We start from the raw sequence: 18656 nt of genomic DNA, 5'->3' as shown, positions 1-18656 counted from the left end.
TTATTGAGCCATGTACTTTCTACACAGGTATGTTTAGCTGCACTGACGAGTGAGAAATTGTTCTTGTTGGACTCACGCGCGTTAGATTCCTTCTTCGTCCCGTCTTTCTGTTGCTTGTCACCACCACTTTAGCATACGAGGTTGGCGCTGTCATTTGTTGGAGTTGCTGTTCCGTTGCACCTTCAAGGTTACCTTGATGTTTCACACCCTCGAGTGATTTATCTGAGATTATCCTCGTCCTGTACTTGTTGTTTGAATTGGCTTCTCTCTCCCTTCCATGCTTCGTTATGTTGACGTGTAGTTTCAGCCCCCCTACTATCAAGTCGTCTAGTTGTCTTTCAAGCCTCCTCACATCGCCCACCTCGAATTTAACGAAACCATACCTCCTGCCACTCCTGTTTTTGTTTCTTGCAATGAAAACCTCTTGCACGTCCCCCCATTTCTTAAACTCATACCACAAGTCTTTTTCTCTCATCTCTTCAAGAAATTTTGTGAAGTAGAAGGAATGGACATCAGATGCATCCCTCCGGTTTGTTCGTCTCATCTCAACTTGTTGGCCATACCCATTTTCGGCATAATTATGTCAGGATCCCACTCTCACCCATTTTCTATTTCTCTCTCCCCTCACTCTCTGTTTCTCTCTCTACCTTTCTCTTTTTCCATCTTATGCATTGCATGTAAATAGTGGAAGCATAGCAGTTAAAATAAATCAGCTACTTCAAAAAAACAATATAGAAATTAATAAAAGCTGTATAAAATAAAAAAGTGGAAAGGATTTATTCATTCTCAAAGTTCCCGTTATATCTTTCCCCCACATTATCTTCATTGTTACATATTCTTAACTTTTTTTCTTTAGAAAGGAAGATAGCATACTGTATGAATTAACAAGTCTGGTACTCTAGTTATGGATAGGAGCAAGGTTATCAAACTCAAGAGTTTACATAAACTCGTGAGAGTTTCATAGACTCGACTCGTAAACTTAATTCGTAGACTCGTAAGAGTTCACTTCATATAAAAATAATAACAAAATATATATAAGTAACATACCAATTAAACATTTTAACAATATAATAAAGCAAAATAATAAATCATAAATTTCACAATACTTAAATAGCCAAGTCTAGTAATGTATCACTACTAGATAATAACTTGCAGATGTTATAGTAGTGGTAGATCATTCTCATTGAGGGTTTGATGTTATTAGACAACAAGGGTTTGATGTTATTAAAGGTGTGAATTTTTTTATTCTGGAATAACACACTAAATAAAGGTATGTTTAACACTAAACAGACAAAAAACAACCAAAAATGACTTATATTTTGGTCTAATTTTTATAATTTGCTGACTCGTTGACTCAGTGCTAAACTCGAGAGTCTACCGAGTTTATTTAGAGTTTATAGAGTCTACCAAGAGTCTACTAAAAAGAGACTTTAAACACTAGTCAACTTGCAAAGGGTAAGTGGACTTGTAAACTCGTAAGAGTTATCGAGTTAACTCGAGAGTTTGATAATCACGGATAGGAGTCCTTTCTGTCTACCTGTATTTTGCATTATTGTCATTTGTCAAAAGTTTTTCCATTTAGATAGTGCTGATTTTTTGAAGTAAAATTGAAATATTTGTAATAATGTAATTTGTTTTTGGTAATTTATTTAAATACTTTACCAGATCTTTGAATTCTACTTAAAAGAGAAAACGAAGAAAATAAAGGAAAATTACCAATTTTCTGTTTATAGGTTAATTGAGTATCTTCTGTTACCTATACAGCTTTCTTACGTTCTTACTGCCATTCAGATATATGATCCATACATTCGAATGAAGGCCCTTTCAATAATCTATTCTTGCACTTCTATGCTGGGGACAATGAGTGGTGTCTATAAGGTATTTTTCCACTAAGTGATTGTTGTGAACTGTTCTTGGGGATTGTTTGTTGGGCATTTTTCTTTTTAACTATTAACAGATCAAGACATTCTGTTTAGGCAGAAACAAGTTCTCTGATAGTTCCTTTGCTTAAACCATGGATGGACCAATTTTCTTCTATTCTACAAATTCCAGTTCAATCTGAAAATCCAGATGATTGGAGTATTAAAATGGAGGTTAGTCTGGTTCTTTTTAATAGTCTTTCCTCCTATCCTATATGTGTCTGTGTGTTTAGTGTACAAACACAGACAGATGTATATATTTCCTATGTAGTAACATGATGTTGTGTTTACGTTGTTAAGGTTTTGAAGTGCTTGAATCAGTTTATTCAGAATTTTTCAAGTCTATTTACAAGCGAATTTGAGGGTATGTTTGCTCCCTAGTTGAGTTGCTAAGTATTTGTTTTTAGTTATTTAATTTATTTTGTTACTATATGCTTTTCGTTGTAGTTATATTGGGACCTTTGTGGAATACATTTGTCTCTTCTTTGAGAGTTTATGAGAAAGCGTCCATTGAAGGAACAGAAGATTCACATGAGGGAAGATATGATTCTGATGGTTCAGAGAAAAGCCTTGATTCATTTGTTATCCAGGTGATGATAGCAGCAGTTTGTTGTGTTTATCATGTTAATTATTTTTTATAGCAAAAAATGAAATTCTTCTGTTAGAGATATTTCCATGTTGGAGTTAACTGACTGACTTTCTGTCGTGAGTGGTTTCTTCAATCTCCTTTTCAATGGCTTTTCAATCTCTTTTATGTTATTTAGTTGATGGCCTGATGCCTGCCCTTGCAAATATTTGTCAGCTGGGTGATATATTACTGAATATGGTTTTCTATCTTGATATCTCTATTCATTGAAGCCCCTATTCTTGTGAATTCTTCATAAAATTGATTTGTTATTATCTTCTATCTGTTTCTGTGCTTCTTATCAATGACAAAATGGAGAAACTTAATAATATTATCCAATAGAAGGTAGTAAGATACCCACTAGTCAATCAACATGAATTTTGGTAATAAATGTATAGCTCCATTCTTTGTATAAAGGTTTTCTTTCATATAAGACTTTCATTTTCCTCCATTTATTTGTGTATTCCAGTAAGTTTTTAAAGAATGGGATGTTTGAATTTGCAGCTTTGTATTGTTACAGAATGATGCAATTAAGCAGGGGTTGAGAATATTCATCCATAATTTGGGCAGAGATAAAATTAGAGTATACAAAGAGGAGACAAACTTAGATCGTAATGAAACATTAGGATCCTAAAATTTATGTTTCAGTAAATCCTAAACAAAATCAGTTACTGTAACTCCTGTTAACTTTTTTTTTTGATCAGCAAAAGTATGATTATATTATATATAATATTAAGTTCAGTACAAGTGGTATTGTTGTATATACAACCTAGCACCATACTACGCAAAGCTATGGTGACCTAATACATGCTATACAGCAAAAATTAGGCAACCATAGATCTGACATTTAGCTAGGCACCCAACCACAAAATATCATTTGAGAAAACAATCCTATTTCTATGGTGCCAAATACACCATGTCAGGGAGATCCACCAAGTCTGTCATCAGTGTAACCTAATACCATTAAGACTGCAGTAGGAGTGTTGGAGGAAATGGTCTCTCGGAGTTTTCGGGAATACACCCAATATGTTTAACCAAGACATCGATTCCCACCTCAGCGACATGATTCTAACACAGCTGAAAAATGGGTGACATGCATCTTTGTCATTATTTCTGCAGAATGGTCATTGGACGTTGTTGATTTCCACATTCCTGCTTCTTAAGTTATTCTTTGTTGGCAGGCAAAGAATGAGGCTTTACTTGGGATTTTTAACTTTCATAGTGCAGTAAACACTCCATCCTGATTTTCATTTGTCGAATCCCTATCAAGCAGCATGTAAACATTCCCCACTGTATATCCCCCGCTTGAATCTCCCTCCCAATTCCAGGTGTCTTGTCGCTGCAGTTGTACGATCAGACCTTCTATATCCTCCATAAATTTTGCAGTCATGTCCATTTCACACTCCAAAAAGAATCTCCTCCCCTGGAACTGCCATTCCCAACCTGCACCTGATGTCGCCTCTAGCTGGTGGATATATTGATGTTGCTGTTGAGAAATGTGGTACAATTTTGGGTACTTTTCAATTAACGAAATCCCATCATCCTTCCACCCGTCTTCCCAGAACAGCACCTTTGATTCACACCCAATTTTCCATTTTTTCCCGCTTTTAATCCAGCTCCCCTCCTCGGTCGAATTACAGATGAAGCTTAGGTCCCGCCCTAGAGGGACTCTCTGTTGGTCCTTCTTGTCTCATCCAAATTCCTCTTCCCTCCATATTTGGATTCCAAAACTTGTGGCCACAATTCTCCTTGGTGTTGAAACAAATTCCAACACCATTTTCCAAGCAGTGCATAGTTGAATTTCACCAAATCCTTAATGCCTAAGCCACCTTTTTCCTTTTGTAGACAAATTGAACCCCAATTCACCCATGTAATCTTTTTCTTATCCGAGTGTCCTCCCCACAAGAACCACCGCTGCAGCCTCACCTACCTATCCACCACATTCTTTGGAGCCTTGAAAAAAGAAAAAAATTTTAGGGATCGAGTTTAGGACTGACTTAATCAAAGTCACCCTTCCCCGAAAGAAAGATATTTTTGTTTTCATTTTGACAATTTTCTCTCACATTTCTTGACTATTAGATCCCAAATCTCACTACGTCTTGAGTTTGCCCCAATAGAGATACCCAAATAAGAAAAGAGTACTGACATCATTCTGCAACTTATCTGACAGCACTGTTCATCCATTGCTCAGTCATCCCAATTGCCCAAAAACAGATGTTGGCAAAGTTTATCTTTAATCCCGATACCAACTCAAAGCTCCTCAACATCACCTTGATTGCTCTTACATTTGCCATTGTTGCTGTCCCAAAGGAAACCGTATCATCTGCATACTGCCCCAAAGAAAACTGCTGTTAACTTGATTGTTTAATTTAAACTGTACATAGTTGTCAGTATTCCAGAGAGAGAAAGGTCACTATGAAGTGTCAAACTGAATCAGCTGCTAGAATGATATCCTTTAACTTGTTATTTGGCAAGGAAGACAGTCCTAAATTTCAAATTAGTCAAACTGGAATTCACAGGGGATACTGTAGTCACTGCAATGATGGCTTCATCAGCTTACTATTGAAAGGAACCTCTTTGTTTGATCTATACCTTTTATTAGTGTCGTATAGTTTTGCTGGATTATTGTATGGAAATGATAAAAAATTATAATTATAGGATTTTAAATAATAAACTGGCTGAGATCTGTCTAAAACTTGCGTAAATCAGGTTTGCATGGTTTTTTGTTTGTGTTTCCTTCATTTCTTGTAATAATTTTTGAATTATCATTTTTATCTAAGTTGTTATTTACAGCTGTTTGAACTCATGTTGACCATTGTGGGTAATCCAAGACTGGGAAAGGTTTGGTTCAGAACATTCTTGAAATCTTATTTTTCTGCTGATTGTGTTCAATTGTATCATTACTTTGATCTATGGTTTGCATTTCTATAGGTGGTTGTGGCTAATATCAGAGAATTGGTGTACTATACTATTGCTTTTCTTCAAATGACTGAGCAGCAGGTATAGCATTCTTGACTCTTGTCATTGCTCTTAGTTCACATTTTTTCTGATTTTACTCAGTAGCATCTGATTGGCTTTCTGCAGATTCACTTTATAATTTTTCTGCGATTTAAAAGGTTGTGCTTGTCATTTGAAAAAAGGGCTGTAGCTTACTTGAGTGGAGTGCAGATTGATTATTCTCTGTATCCATTAATTATTTTGTTTTAATTTTGTTATTTCATCATGAAATGAATGCCAATCCTTTTACCACTTCATATATCACTTTACTGTTGACTCACTTGAACTCATTTTGCCACAGTCACGGAGTGATTCACTAATCAATCTCGTTTAGGTTAAGCTATTAGATGGAGGCTCACGAATGATTTTTTTATCTTATTGAAGTAGTATGACAGCATGAAGATCAAAATTTCAAGATATTTGTGACATAATGATTAAAATCTATTTTGTACATTAAATACTTTATTTCTTTTTCTGAAATTTTTAAAAAAATTGTAATGTAGGAAAATGGTTGAGGTTTTGGGCTTTGCATCAGTGTGACACATGCTAATTATGTTTTTAAATTGTCAATAATTTGCTTTGTTTTGTTGAAGTTTTTAAAGATTTTGCAATGTTGGAAAATTGTAGAGGTTGGGCTTTGCATTAGTATGGCAATTACTAATTTTATTTCTTCCAAAATTACTGGAATCTATAAAAAATCACAATATAGTTTGGCATTAGCTTGCTCAAGTACCTTAAGTCAAGAATATGAAAAAAGGATTGCCCAGTGATGTGGTTCCCATCACTGTGGACTCTTGGAAGTATCAGATGTATGCTGCCATACCCCAATGGGCCGAGGGGCAGTTTCCATGATTAGAACTTGGTGTAGATGTATTTACTGTATTTTATAACAGTGAAAATATGATAATATATAGTGGTGCCTTTGATGCTCTCCCTCTCTCTGTAATTTTTCAGCAATTGAACCCTTTTCTATTTTTATTACTCAAGAATTGTCCATTCTATTTTTAGGTTCATACATGGTCTGTGGATGCTAACCAGTTCATTGCTGATGAAGAAGATGCCACTTATAGTTGCCGCGTCTCTGGTCAGTATCCCCCTTAAGATTTTATTTGCCAGTTTAAGTTTGACACTGGTAATTTATTTCAATTTGACTGATAGGTTCCTATGTTGAGTTAGTTTCCTTCATCTTAATTACTTTGGTGATTGTTTTGATAATGATTTTAATCCTTATCCTTATAATAACACTTCTAATTTTGATGAGTTTTATCATTCAAGAACACTTACAGTTTATCATTCAATAATGTTTTCAAATGGATGGATTTTGGATTGGATCATTATGGATCGATAATTTATAATCCATCAGTTCATTTAGTATCCACTAACAATCTTCACTGACTATTCATTAGATATTTTGGTTGGTTTTTTAACCATCCAATTGCCACCCCTACTTTTGGGTGATTTCGATTTTTCATTTGTGATTGTGTTAAAATGTATTTATGTATGATGTATCTGTTTTATATAGTTTCATAAGCTTCATCAGAAAATGCTTCTTGTAGGTGTGCTTTTACTGGAAGAGGTTGTGAATTCTTTTGCTGGTGAAGGAATTTTGGCCATAACAGATGGTGCAAAACAATGGTTCACCGAGTCTCAAATTAGAAAAGCAGCTGGTAATGCAAGCTGGTGGAGGGTAAGTACAGAATATATATTCTCCTTGGATCTAGAAATTATCTAATATGTTTGGTAGACAAATTTGATTGACCTACTGACACAGGCTATTTTTAAAATATTGCTGATTTTCAAGTAAAGTGCCCACAACCTGCATTCAAATTTCTAGATGCTTCAACTAGGAAAAGTTATCAATGTCCCACTGGGAATTGTCCGCCCAACATCCACTTGGACAGCTAATTGCTTTTAAGACAATTTCAATTAGACATTTCAAAAACCTCAGACATTATTAACTACTTATGAGAAATATTTAACCATTAGTGCTGCATGTACAGATTGATAATTGTATACAATCTCATCCATTTACTTTATCCGCTTGTGTGGTAAAGTTAACTACCATTAGACATTTTAATAACTTCATGACATTTTTAACCACTTGTGAGGCATATTTAACCATAAGTGCCACAAGTACTGATTGATAATTATATACACAATTTCAATTAGACATTTCAAAAACCTCAGACATTATTAACTACTTATGAGAAATATTTAACCATTAGTGCTGCATGTACAGATTGATAATTGTATACAATCTCATCCATTTACTTTATCCGCTTGTGTGGTAAAGTTAACTACCATTAGACATTTTAATAACTTCATGACATTTTTAACCACTTGTGAGGCATATTTAACCATAAGTGCCACAAGTACTGATTGATAATTATATACACAATTTCAATTAGACATTTCAAAAACCTCAGACATTATTAACTACTTATGAGAAATATTTAACCATTAGTGCTGCATGTACAGATTGATAATTGTATACAATGTCATCCATTTACTTTATCCGCTTGTGTGGTAAAGTTAACTACCATTAGACATTTTAATAACTTCATGACATTTTTAACCACTTGTGAGGCATATTTAACCATAAGTGCCACAAGTACTGATTGATAATTATATACACATTTATTTCCTCTTAGTCACCTATGAGACAAAGTTAACCACCATTAGACGTTTCAATAACCTCATGACACTATTAATCACTTCTGAAACATATTTAACCATTAGTGCTACAAGTACTGATCAACATAATGGGTATGGTCAACATAATGGGATGACAATGGCGGCACGATGAGTGGAGCGAAGGAGTAAAAATTGGAGGGATGCATCAAATGTTTACTCTTTCTACTTCACAAGTTTTCTGGAAGATATGGGGGAAAAAGATTTGTCGTTTGAGTTCAAGAAATAGGACGGCGTCAGGGAGGTATTCATTGCAAAGAATAGAAACAGGAGCGGCTGAAGATACGGTTTTGTGCAATTCAAAGGGGTTGATGACTTTAGGAAACTCGAGAGACAATTGGATAACTTGATTCTCGGCAGACTGAAACTACATGCGAATCTTCCGAAACATGGAAGGGAGTGGAAGCTGATAGAGAAAACCAACAAGATCAGCACAAGGGGCTGGTCAGAGGCAGGGAGATAACAGAACAAACAACAATGAATGGAGGACCTTAGAAACAACATCCCCAACGGAAGACAGTACCTATTTTGTATGCGAAAGTGGTTGCGACAGGCAGCAAAACTACGGTGAAGAGGTGGTTACTGAGATATGTGCAAGCAATGAGAATGACATCCCACTTGTCAATTTAGTTAACTATACCAATGGAAAAGAGGACATGGTTCAGCAATGCTTGGGTAGGTAAATTGAGGAATCTGGCGATATTTGATAGACTAGAAGAAGAACTCATGTGAGATGGAGGTGAGGACATTAAGTCAAAGTACCTTGGTGGCGACATGGTGTTACTCATGTGCCTCATTGATACTAGAGCAGAAGAAATATGTAGGGAAGAATTCGAAAACGGACTGCCTATGTTCCGTACATTGGAGAAATAGAGCCTAAGCATGAGGTTTGGATTTTGGTTGGTTTGGATTCTGGGCTGGGGAATCCCATTACATGCATAGGATTTGGAGAACATCCAAAAGATTGTGACGGGTTGAAGTGGTGGATATTGATGACAATGTTGAAGGCCTTCAATGCTTGGATAGGGCACGAGTGCTCATCAAAACATCATGGTACCTTACAATCAATCACACCGTAACTGCGTCCATTAACGGGGACGATTACGTGATCAACATTGTAGAGGAGACGTGCTACAACCCCTGCAGGTGTAAATGCAACAGTGGGAGCCTGATAGGGTCCTCAGAGGAAATATTTTCTGATGAGAGCGAAGTGGGGCTGACCTTATCGTTGGAGGACGCGTCGTCCCATGACGAGTCTCTGGCGATAGCCATGCTAGCGGATGCAGATGGAGATGAGCAGAACAGAAGTGGTGGGGAGCAGTAGTTGTCCGCTGGTCTATATATCACGTCAGTACCTATGACGTAGGGAATGCTTTTGACAGAAGACAAAGACCTACCTAGGTGCGACAAGCTGTTGATAAGGTCAGGAAGGACAAAGGAGGAAGCTATCAGGCATGGCTTTTGAAGAGAAGAACGAAAACAACAAGAATGGAAACAATGGGGAAGAAAGGGGCCCACATCTGACTCAGTTTTGAATTAAAGGAGATGGAGGCATGTGATTATCCAGAAGAAGAGGAAGCAAACAACTCACTTTCAGGTCCCATTAAAAACAATTCTGTTGAAAGACAAGGAGGGGAACATAAGCTATTAGGCCCTAAAGTAAATGGGCCTGACCCTATATGGAAGGTATACTCAAGAAATAGGTGGTGTAAAAAGGAATTGAGACCTAATGAAACAGTTGGGCCCAAAGACTGACAAAAGAGATAGTCAAACAACAATGTAGGAAAGGAGCCCAACAGTGGCCCAAACAATCATTAGACTTCTCCAACAATGATAAGGGGTAGTAGGCTGAAGAAAATTGCTGGATGGGAGGAAAAGCGCTGTGAAAATTATGTTACAGTGGCATCAAAATTAGTTTGAAGTCCTAAAACCTGTGAGCTGGTAAAAGAAGCAACAATTAATTGGGACATGGCAAAAAATTTGGGAGTAAATTGTAGTAACCAGGAAGGAACAATGGTATGCAAACTAGTTAGTATGGATGAAAGGGATAAGGGAGAGGCTCATAGGATGGGAAATAATGAAAGTGATTGATGAAGATCATAACATACAATATAAAGGGGCTCGGGAGGGGATTAATGTGGGCTTCAATTAGAAAATTGGTGAAAAAAGAACAAGTAGATATGCTATGCCTACAAGAGACTAAGGAAGTGATAGATAAGGATGTATGCCAAGCTTTGTGGGGTGATTCCGATGTCAGTTGAGAATTGCAGCTAGCATGTAATAGTGTTGGAGGAATATTGTGCCTTTGGAGTGAGGAAACATTTAAACTGGAGAAGAAGTTGATTGGATGTGGTTTCATTTACCTTGAAGGAATATGGGTTACTGATTGTGGAAAAGTGATAATAGTGAACATATACTCGCCATGTGATGCAGCTTTGAATAAGAAATTTATGGGAATAAGTTAGACAAATAAGGAATGCAAACTTGGGAGGCCTATGATGCATATTAGTGGATTTTAATAAAATTTGAAGAACATCAGAAAGAGTAGGTATATGTCAAAGGGTGCAAGTTGAGAGCATTATGAAGGAATTTAATGGATGGATTGCAGACCTAGAGGTTGAGGATGTGCCTTGTGCGGGACGAAAATTCATCAGGTACAGACCAATGGGACAACTAAAAGTAGATTGGACAAAATTCTTGTATCCGCAGAATGGCTTGCCAAATGACAAGGAAGCACTTAGTTTATCATGGATTGCAATTTCTTAGACCATTGCCCAATTCTCTTGAGATCCACAATTGTTGATAGGGGCCTGAAGTCGTTTCGGGTTCTGGATTGTTGGTTTGAGGATAAATCTTTCAGGAAGGTAGTCCGTGACTGTTGGACAACTAACTCTGTAAATGGTTTTGTGGGTTTTTTTGTTAAAGGAAAAGATCAAGGGATTAAAGCTGACGTTAAAAGCATGGAATAAGACTTAATTTGGTGATATTTGGCAGAAATTAAGAAGAGCAGAACTGGAGCTGAACAAGCTGGAAAAAGAAGGGGATGATAGACAACTGAATGAACAAGAAAAAAATTGCGAAAGCTACTACAGGAGGAATTGTGGGTAGCAGCACACTTAAATGAATCCATTTTGAGGCAAAAGGCAAGGTTAGATGGATCAAAGAAGGGGATTACAATTCTCAGTTCTTCCACTTGATTGTAAATTGGAAATGTAGAATACAATATGGTTAGAGGAGTGCTTGTTGATGGGTGCTGGATAGAAGAGTCATGCAGAGTCAAAGAGGAAATTAGACAGTTTTTCAAGAGGAGATTGAGTGGGAGAGGCCTAGACTAGCTGGGGTCAGATTTCAGTCCATTGGCCAGCAAGATAATGTTCTCCTGGTGGCGCGTTTTGAAGAGAAAGAAGTGAAGGCTGTAGTGTGGGATTGTGGCAGTGCGAAAAGCTCTGGACTGGATGGACTAAATTTCAAGTTTATCAAGGAATTCCGGGACGTTATCAAAACAGATTTGCTCTTTTTTTGGATGAATTCTATATCAATGGAGTATTTCAGAAAGGAAACAATGCATCATTCTAAGCTTTGATCCCTAAGGTCCATGATCCCCAGAGCCTCAATGAATACAGACCTATTTCATTAATAGGATGCATGTATAAAATTGTGGCTAAACTGTTATCTAGAAGGCTGAAGAAGGTGCTGCCAACCATTATAGATGAACGCCAAACTGCCTTCATAGAGGGTAGAAATATGCTGTACAACGTGGTTATAGCCAATGAAGTGGTCGAAGAAGCAAAAAGATGTAATAAAAGCTGCCTAGTGTTCAAAGTTGATTACGAAAAGGTGTATGACTTAGTATGTTGGGACTTTCTGTTGTATATGATGAGGCGGATGGGTTTTTGTACCAAATGGATTAGATGGATTCAAGGTTGCCTAAAATCAACTTCTATTTTCATATTGGTTAATGGGAGCCCAAGAGCAGAGTTCACTCCTCAAAGAGGACTCAGGCAAGATGACCCACTAGTCCCATTCTCGTTTAATATTGTAGCGGAGGGCTTAACTGGTCTGATGAGAGAAGCCCGAGAGAAGAATTTGTTTGAAGGTTTTACAGTAGGAAGAAACGTGGAAATCGGTGTATTACAGTATGCAGACGATACTGTTTTCTTTGGGACAACAATGATGACAAATGTAAGAGCAATCAAGGTGATGTTGAGGAGCTTTGAGTTGGTATCGGGATAAAAAATAAACTTTTCCAAAAGCAGTTTTGGGGCTATTCGGATGCCTGAGCAATGGATGAACAATGCTGTCAGCTATTTAAATTGCAAAATGTTGTTCAGTACCCTTTCCTTATTTGGGTGTCCCTATTGGGGCACTCCCAAGACGTAGTGAGATATGGGATCCAATAGTCAAGAAATGTGAGAGAAAATTGTCAAAACTGAAGAAGGTGGTGGTTAGGTTGGTGAGGCTGCGGCAGTGGTTCTTGTGGGGAGGCACTCGGATCAGAAAAAGATTGCATGGGTGAATTGGGGTTCAGTCTGTCTATCAAAGGAAAAAGGTGGCTTGGACATCAAGGATTTGGTGAAATTCAACTATGCACTGCTTGGAAAATGGTGCTGGAATTTGTTTCATCACCAAGGAGCATTGTGGCCACAAGTTTTGGAATCCAACTATGGAGGGTGGAGGAATTTGGATGTGACAAGAAGGACCAACAGAGAGTCCCTCTGGTGGCGGGACCTAAGCTTCATCTATAATTTGCCCGAGGAGGGAAGCTGGTTTAAAAGCGGGACAAAATGAAAAATTGGGTGTGGATCAAAGGTGCTGTTCTGGGTAACATCAATATATCCACCAGCAAGGGGCGACATCAGGTGCAGGTTGGGAATGACTATTCCAGTGGAGGAGATTCTTTTTGGAGGGTGAAATAGACATGACTGCAAAATTTATGAAGGATATAGAAGGTCTGATCGTACAACTGCAGCGACTAGACACCTGGAATTGGGAGGGAGATTCAAGCGGGGGATATACAGTGGGGAATGCTTATATGCTGCTTGATAGGGATTCGACAAATGAAAATCAGGATGGAGTGTTTACTGCACTATGGAAGTTTAAAATCCCAAGTAAAGCCTCATTCTTTGCTTGGAGATTAACCCTGGAAGGACTGCCAACAAAGAGTAACTTAAGAAGCAGGAATGTGGAAATCAACAACGTCCAATGACCATTCTGCAGAAATCATGACAAAGATGCATGCCACCCATTTTTCAGCTGTGTTAGAATCATGCTGCTGAGGTGGGAATCAATGTCTGGGTAAATGAACTTAATATTATATATAATATTAATCATACTTTTGCTAATAAAAAACAAATTACTCTTCCATGTCCTTCTGCTCCCACATTTTCTCGTTCCCTCCCAAACCCCTTGCCATGTAAGCATGGTTGTTATGGCTCAATTTTGTTTTTTCTGCTCCCTGTTCCTCTTTTAGATTTATTCTTCCTGTATATCTCATTGAAAGCTTCAATCATGCTCTGTTAATCTTTGACATGAAGTGCATGCCATTGATTCCAGAAAAATGTGACATGAATGGCATATTTTACTTATGCAGTTATGCATCGATTATTCTGTGAGATTTTTGTTTTTGTTTTCTCCCCGTTTCATTTCTAAGTTTTGAGCATGTTAATTTTTGGCAGATAAGAGAAGCTACTCTTTTTGCCTTATCGTCTCTTTCAGAAGAACTGTTGGAGACAGAGGTTGGGATTCTTACTTGAGTTGTGAATTCTGATAAGCAGAATTAGGCTTAAACCTTTTCATTTCCATCTTCAATAACTTGTGGTTTTGTTTTCCATAGGATAAACTATGATATATTTTGCTATTGTTACAGGAAACCGGATTTGATACAAGTAGCTTGAAGCACCTGGTTGAGCAGATTTTCACTGAAGACTCTCTAATAGGTCACTTTTCAACTCTCCCGATGCCTCTTTTGAGCTCCCATTCTTCTTAAATGAATGACGCTGTGATACATATTTTTTAATTTTATTTTTTAATTTTTCTGACAGGTCCTCTTGAATATCCCTTTTTATATGCTCGCATCTTTACGTCAGTTGCTAAATTGTCTTCTTTGGTAAATGATCCTGTCCTAACTTTTAAGATTGCCTCTCTCTCATGACTTCTAACTGATGTTCATATTTTACAGATAAGCAATGGTTTACTAGAACACTTTCTTTATTTAGCAATGAAAGCAATTACAATGGATGTGTAAGCACACTTGTGTCTGTCTGTATTCTTTGTGTAATATACTCTCTTCTAACTTTGACTTTAACAGGCCCCCACCTGTAAAAGTAGGTGCCTGCAGAGCACTTACTAACCTTCTTCCTGAAGCAAAAAAAGAAATTGTCCAATCGCAATTGTTGGGTTTAATTTCATCCCTCACAGATCTTCTTAATCATGTACCACACAATATAAATCCTTTTATCATATATCTTCTACTATTGTTGCATCTAATAGTTACCTAATATGATTTCCAGGCATCAGATGAAACCTTGCTCATGGTACTTGATACATTGCTTGCTGCAGTAAAAGCAGGTTAGTTTATATATTGCTCGGATTGGATATTGAAGTTATATTTATGCATGTGTGTTTTTATGTTCTCATCTTACTTACACATTGAAGTTGTATAGATTGGGGTTATGGGGTTATTTTGAGATTATTGCCTACATAAAATGCAGATTGTTCTTGTTGGTAATCCCATTTCATGCAAGAGTAAAAAGCAGAATGTTGTTGCAAGGTTTATTGCAGAGTTAGAGTATCGGGCAATAGGTTTGTAAAGTTGGCCTTATGAGTTCTTTTGTGATAATCATGTAGCCTTGCACATTACTTCAAACCCAATTTTTCATGAGCAAATGAAGTATAATGAAATTGATTGCTATTTTATTAATGAGAAAATTGTATCTAGGGAATTCACTATATCGTTTGTTGGTTCTTATGACTGACTACCATACATCTTCACAAGTCTCTTCGTGAACTGATGATATCATTTATGTAACAAGCTGACTGCATATGGCTTATATGCACCAGCTTGAGGGGAGACTGTTGACATTAGGCATAGTATTTCTTATTATATTTGAGGCCAAATGACCTATTTAGTCCTTTATTTTCTGCACATATTTATAATAGGTAATTATGCTGTAATCTTGTTTATTCCCAAACTTGAGATTCTCTTGTACTGGACATGTATTATAATTTAAGTTTAATTACTTATTGGTCCCTATAGTTACAAAAACTTCCCCTTTTAGTCCCTACACATACCAACTTTAATCCCTTTTGGTCCTCTCCTTAGGAACTAATAGGGATTAAAATGATGCATATGGACTAAAAGGGATTAAAAATGGTATGTATAGGGACTAGAAAGGGATGTTTTAAAGAATAGGGACTAAAACCAGAAGTTTTTGTAATTATAGGGACCAAATAAGTAATTAAACCTATAATTTATAAATCAGTGAGCAGATAGGGTTTCTTTCAAACAAGTTTTCACTAAAATCCTTGTCTCTTATCTCGATTTCAACTGTATTTATTCCCTTGTTATTGCTTATTGTAGGTCATGAGTCATCAACATTAGTTGAACACATGATTTCTCCTGTAATCCTTAATGTGTGGGCATCACATGTTTCGGATCCTTTTATCAGTATTGATGCACTGGAAGTTCTTGAGGTAATGATTGTTTTTTTTTTGAATAATATTATCTAAAGGGTTACTTGATTATTTTTTCTTAGCATCTTACCTTTGTTATGACTGATCACTTATGTCAAACATGTAGATCCTACCTTGAATTGGACAATGGGAGGTAGGAATGTAAAACATGTGATTTTAACAAGAAATGTTCTATCCAACCAATGATAAGCTAAATTTTATGTCAAGATTATTGTTGTTTTAAGTAGTCAATCCTGGATAGCATTGCGTAGTGGCCCACCCAAAACAGCTAAAGCGGGATAGTAGAAAATGGGATGGCTGCTATTCTTTTTTTTTTTTTGCTTCTGTATTATAGGATTTGCTATCTTTAGTCCCTAAACTTTTTAGGATTTCTGATTTTAGCCCCTGAACATTTTTTTGACTGGTCAGCATCCCTTGACTTTTTTCCCTCATGTTTAGTTCCTTCAGGACAGAAGAAAAGTGAAGGGACTAAAACCAGTCAAATAAAGTCTAGGGACTGAAAACTATAAATTTTAAAGTTTAGTGACTACAAAGATAGTAAACCCTATATTATATGTTATCTTTTAAATAATTTAATATGTTTTTATTACTACTATTTTTTTTTTGGAAGGCAAAAAGTATATATATTATTAGTATATATTATTACTACTATTTTTAGTTTATTATATTTCCTCTTCTTGCTCTTGTTCTTCTTATTATTAATATTATTAGGGTAAAATATGTTTTTTGCCCTTGGACTTTTTGTATTTATGGTTTTGGTCCCTAAACTTTTTGACGATTGGTCAGCGTCCTCAAACTTTTTTTCGGTCCATTGTTTTAGTCCTTTCCATCTGTTTTACCATTAAATGATGACGTGACATTTATTTATTTTTTATTATGATTCATTTTCTGGCGGCTAAAAACTGCCAGAAATTGGAAAACACAAAAAAAAAATAAAAAATAACGACCAGATCTGAACCCACATCTAACTGAAATCTTCTCTCCCTCATTCACCCGTAACCTCAAAACCCCAGTTCTAACAAACACTGATACGGCCAGATCCAAATAAAAAATCAAATCCAACAAGGTTGGGCATCACACCCAATTGCAACAATTTCCGGCGAAGCCGCTACTGTCGGGGCTGGACGGAGCGTCCCCAGAACTGGGTTCAATGGAAGCCCGTGGATGAGTCTTTGAAAACACGGACTGATGTGAGGCTCTTGAAGTCGGAGAATGTGTCCATGAGGTGGTTGTTGAAGACGTTAGGGTGGAGGTTGCCGACGTAGAATGATGCCAGAGTGGTGGCGGTTGGCAGAGGAACCACCATGGATGATGAATCTGATGACTGAAGGAATAGAGAACCCTGCCAAACAGAAGATCTAGAACCCATATCGCAATCGTATCCCCAGGTCCAAATCTGGAATCTGCGAGCAAAGAATGAAAATTATTTGTCTCTGAAAATTGTTACGAAGGGCACCGGATTGGAGAAGGTTTGACACAATTAATGTATAAGTTGGTAGTGGTTGATTGGGATCCTTATGAATTCTTATGCATGAACGGTGCTTGCTTAATGCAAAGTGACAAGGTCGGCGTGGATGGGCTTGTTTCTGGAGATAAAGATAGCGGTGAATAATGTAGAAATAGGTGAATTTGAGGATAATGACTTTGGTACTCTGCGAATATTTGAGATTATGGTTTGAAAATTTTCAAGCTGAGAAGCATTAAAACCGATAGAATAGAATCATAAACCAAAATGATTAAAAATATAAGATTGAAGGAGAAAAATGGATGATTGATTGCAAATCTTGGTTCATGTGTTTCTTGTATGTGTGGTGTTTAATAATATAAGTTTCATTTGCCTTGAAAAAACAACAATTTTTGGCAGCCAAAAACCACCACAAAGTATTTAATCTTTTTAAAATCACAATTTTTGGTGGTTTTAAACCGCGAGAAAATGTAAGAAAATAAAATATTAATATAAATAGTGTCATGTAGGCAGCTAACGATGGATTTGGAGGGAAAGGATCAAAATACTGGATGGAAGAAAAGTTTGGGGATAAAGGACCAAAACCATTAAAGTTGAAAAGTTCGGGGACCAAAATAATAATTTATCCTTATTATTATTAAAAAGTTAAACTGGACTCAAATTGAAGCCCAACAAACCAAAATAAAAAAAAAGAATTTGGAGAAGAAATGTTAAAAATTGAGAGGTCCAGGGAAGTTGGTGAACACGTGGAAAAGGGAACTCAAAATGTGAAGACATAAAAATTAATAGGACCAAATTGGGATAATGCTACGAATAGTTGGTTGATGGAGGTTACAGAAAAATAAAAGAGATAAAGGGGAGAGAAAGACCAAGAACAAGGGAATTTGGGTCGCCAGAAAAATGTGGGTCTCTGGAAAATACAGATCATCACAGGTGAGGCTTTTGTTAACAGAGGCAAATATAAAAACAGATAGGAGTGTTTTGAAAATGAAAAGATATGGTTGCCGGGATCCTCATGATAGACTTTTGTGCATTAGGGTTTCACTTGAGCTTATGGACCTTGGGTATGCCCATGAAAATAGGTAATAATTAGTTGGGGGCATAGAGACACGTCTCTTTCTTTACTGGATTTTTGGGCCTTTTCCGCCATAACTGTTTGTGAGTTTATGAAGCCATGAGAATCTGCCATGTCATAACACATGTCTTGTTGAACCACCATGCCATACTGCCATGGCACTATCATCACCGCTATTTGATAGCATTGGTC

General features: G+C 36.8%; 1 protein-coding gene across 1 annotated transcript in view; it reads left to right on the top strand.

Moving 5' to 3' along the window:
* The window catches only part of LOC114414385 (importin-9-like), a 66997-nt gene that overhangs the window by 14691 nt on the left and 33650 nt on the right, over positions 1-18656 (top strand). Inside the window, exons 6-20 of the mRNA XM_028378632.1 lie at positions 1792-1878; positions 1977-2093; positions 2220-2283; positions 2367-2509; positions 5338-5385; positions 5476-5544; positions 6550-6625; positions 7098-7228; positions 13908-13967; positions 14099-14168; positions 14274-14338; positions 14411-14472; positions 14540-14663; positions 14742-14799; positions 15812-15924. Coding sequence (XP_028234433.1) covers positions 1792-1878; positions 1977-2093; positions 2220-2283; positions 2367-2509; positions 5338-5385; positions 5476-5544; positions 6550-6625; positions 7098-7228; positions 13908-13967; positions 14099-14168; positions 14274-14338; positions 14411-14472; positions 14540-14663; positions 14742-14799; positions 15812-15924 — 1287 coding nt within the window. The remainder of the gene's footprint in view (positions 1-1791; positions 1879-1976; positions 2094-2219; positions 2284-2366; positions 2510-5337; positions 5386-5475; positions 5545-6549; positions 6626-7097; positions 7229-13907; positions 13968-14098; positions 14169-14273; positions 14339-14410; positions 14473-14539; positions 14664-14741; positions 14800-15811; positions 15925-18656) is intronic.

Source organism: Glycine soja, chromosome 1, assembly GCF_004193775.1.
Source record: "Glycine soja cultivar W05 chromosome 1, ASM419377v2, whole genome shotgun sequence".
In the NCBI taxonomy this organism is placed as follows: Eukaryota; Viridiplantae; Streptophyta; class Magnoliopsida; order Fabales; family Fabaceae; genus Glycine; species Glycine soja.
Note: the sequence above shows the minus strand (reverse complement) of the source record. Positions and strands in the feature narration are given on the sequence as shown.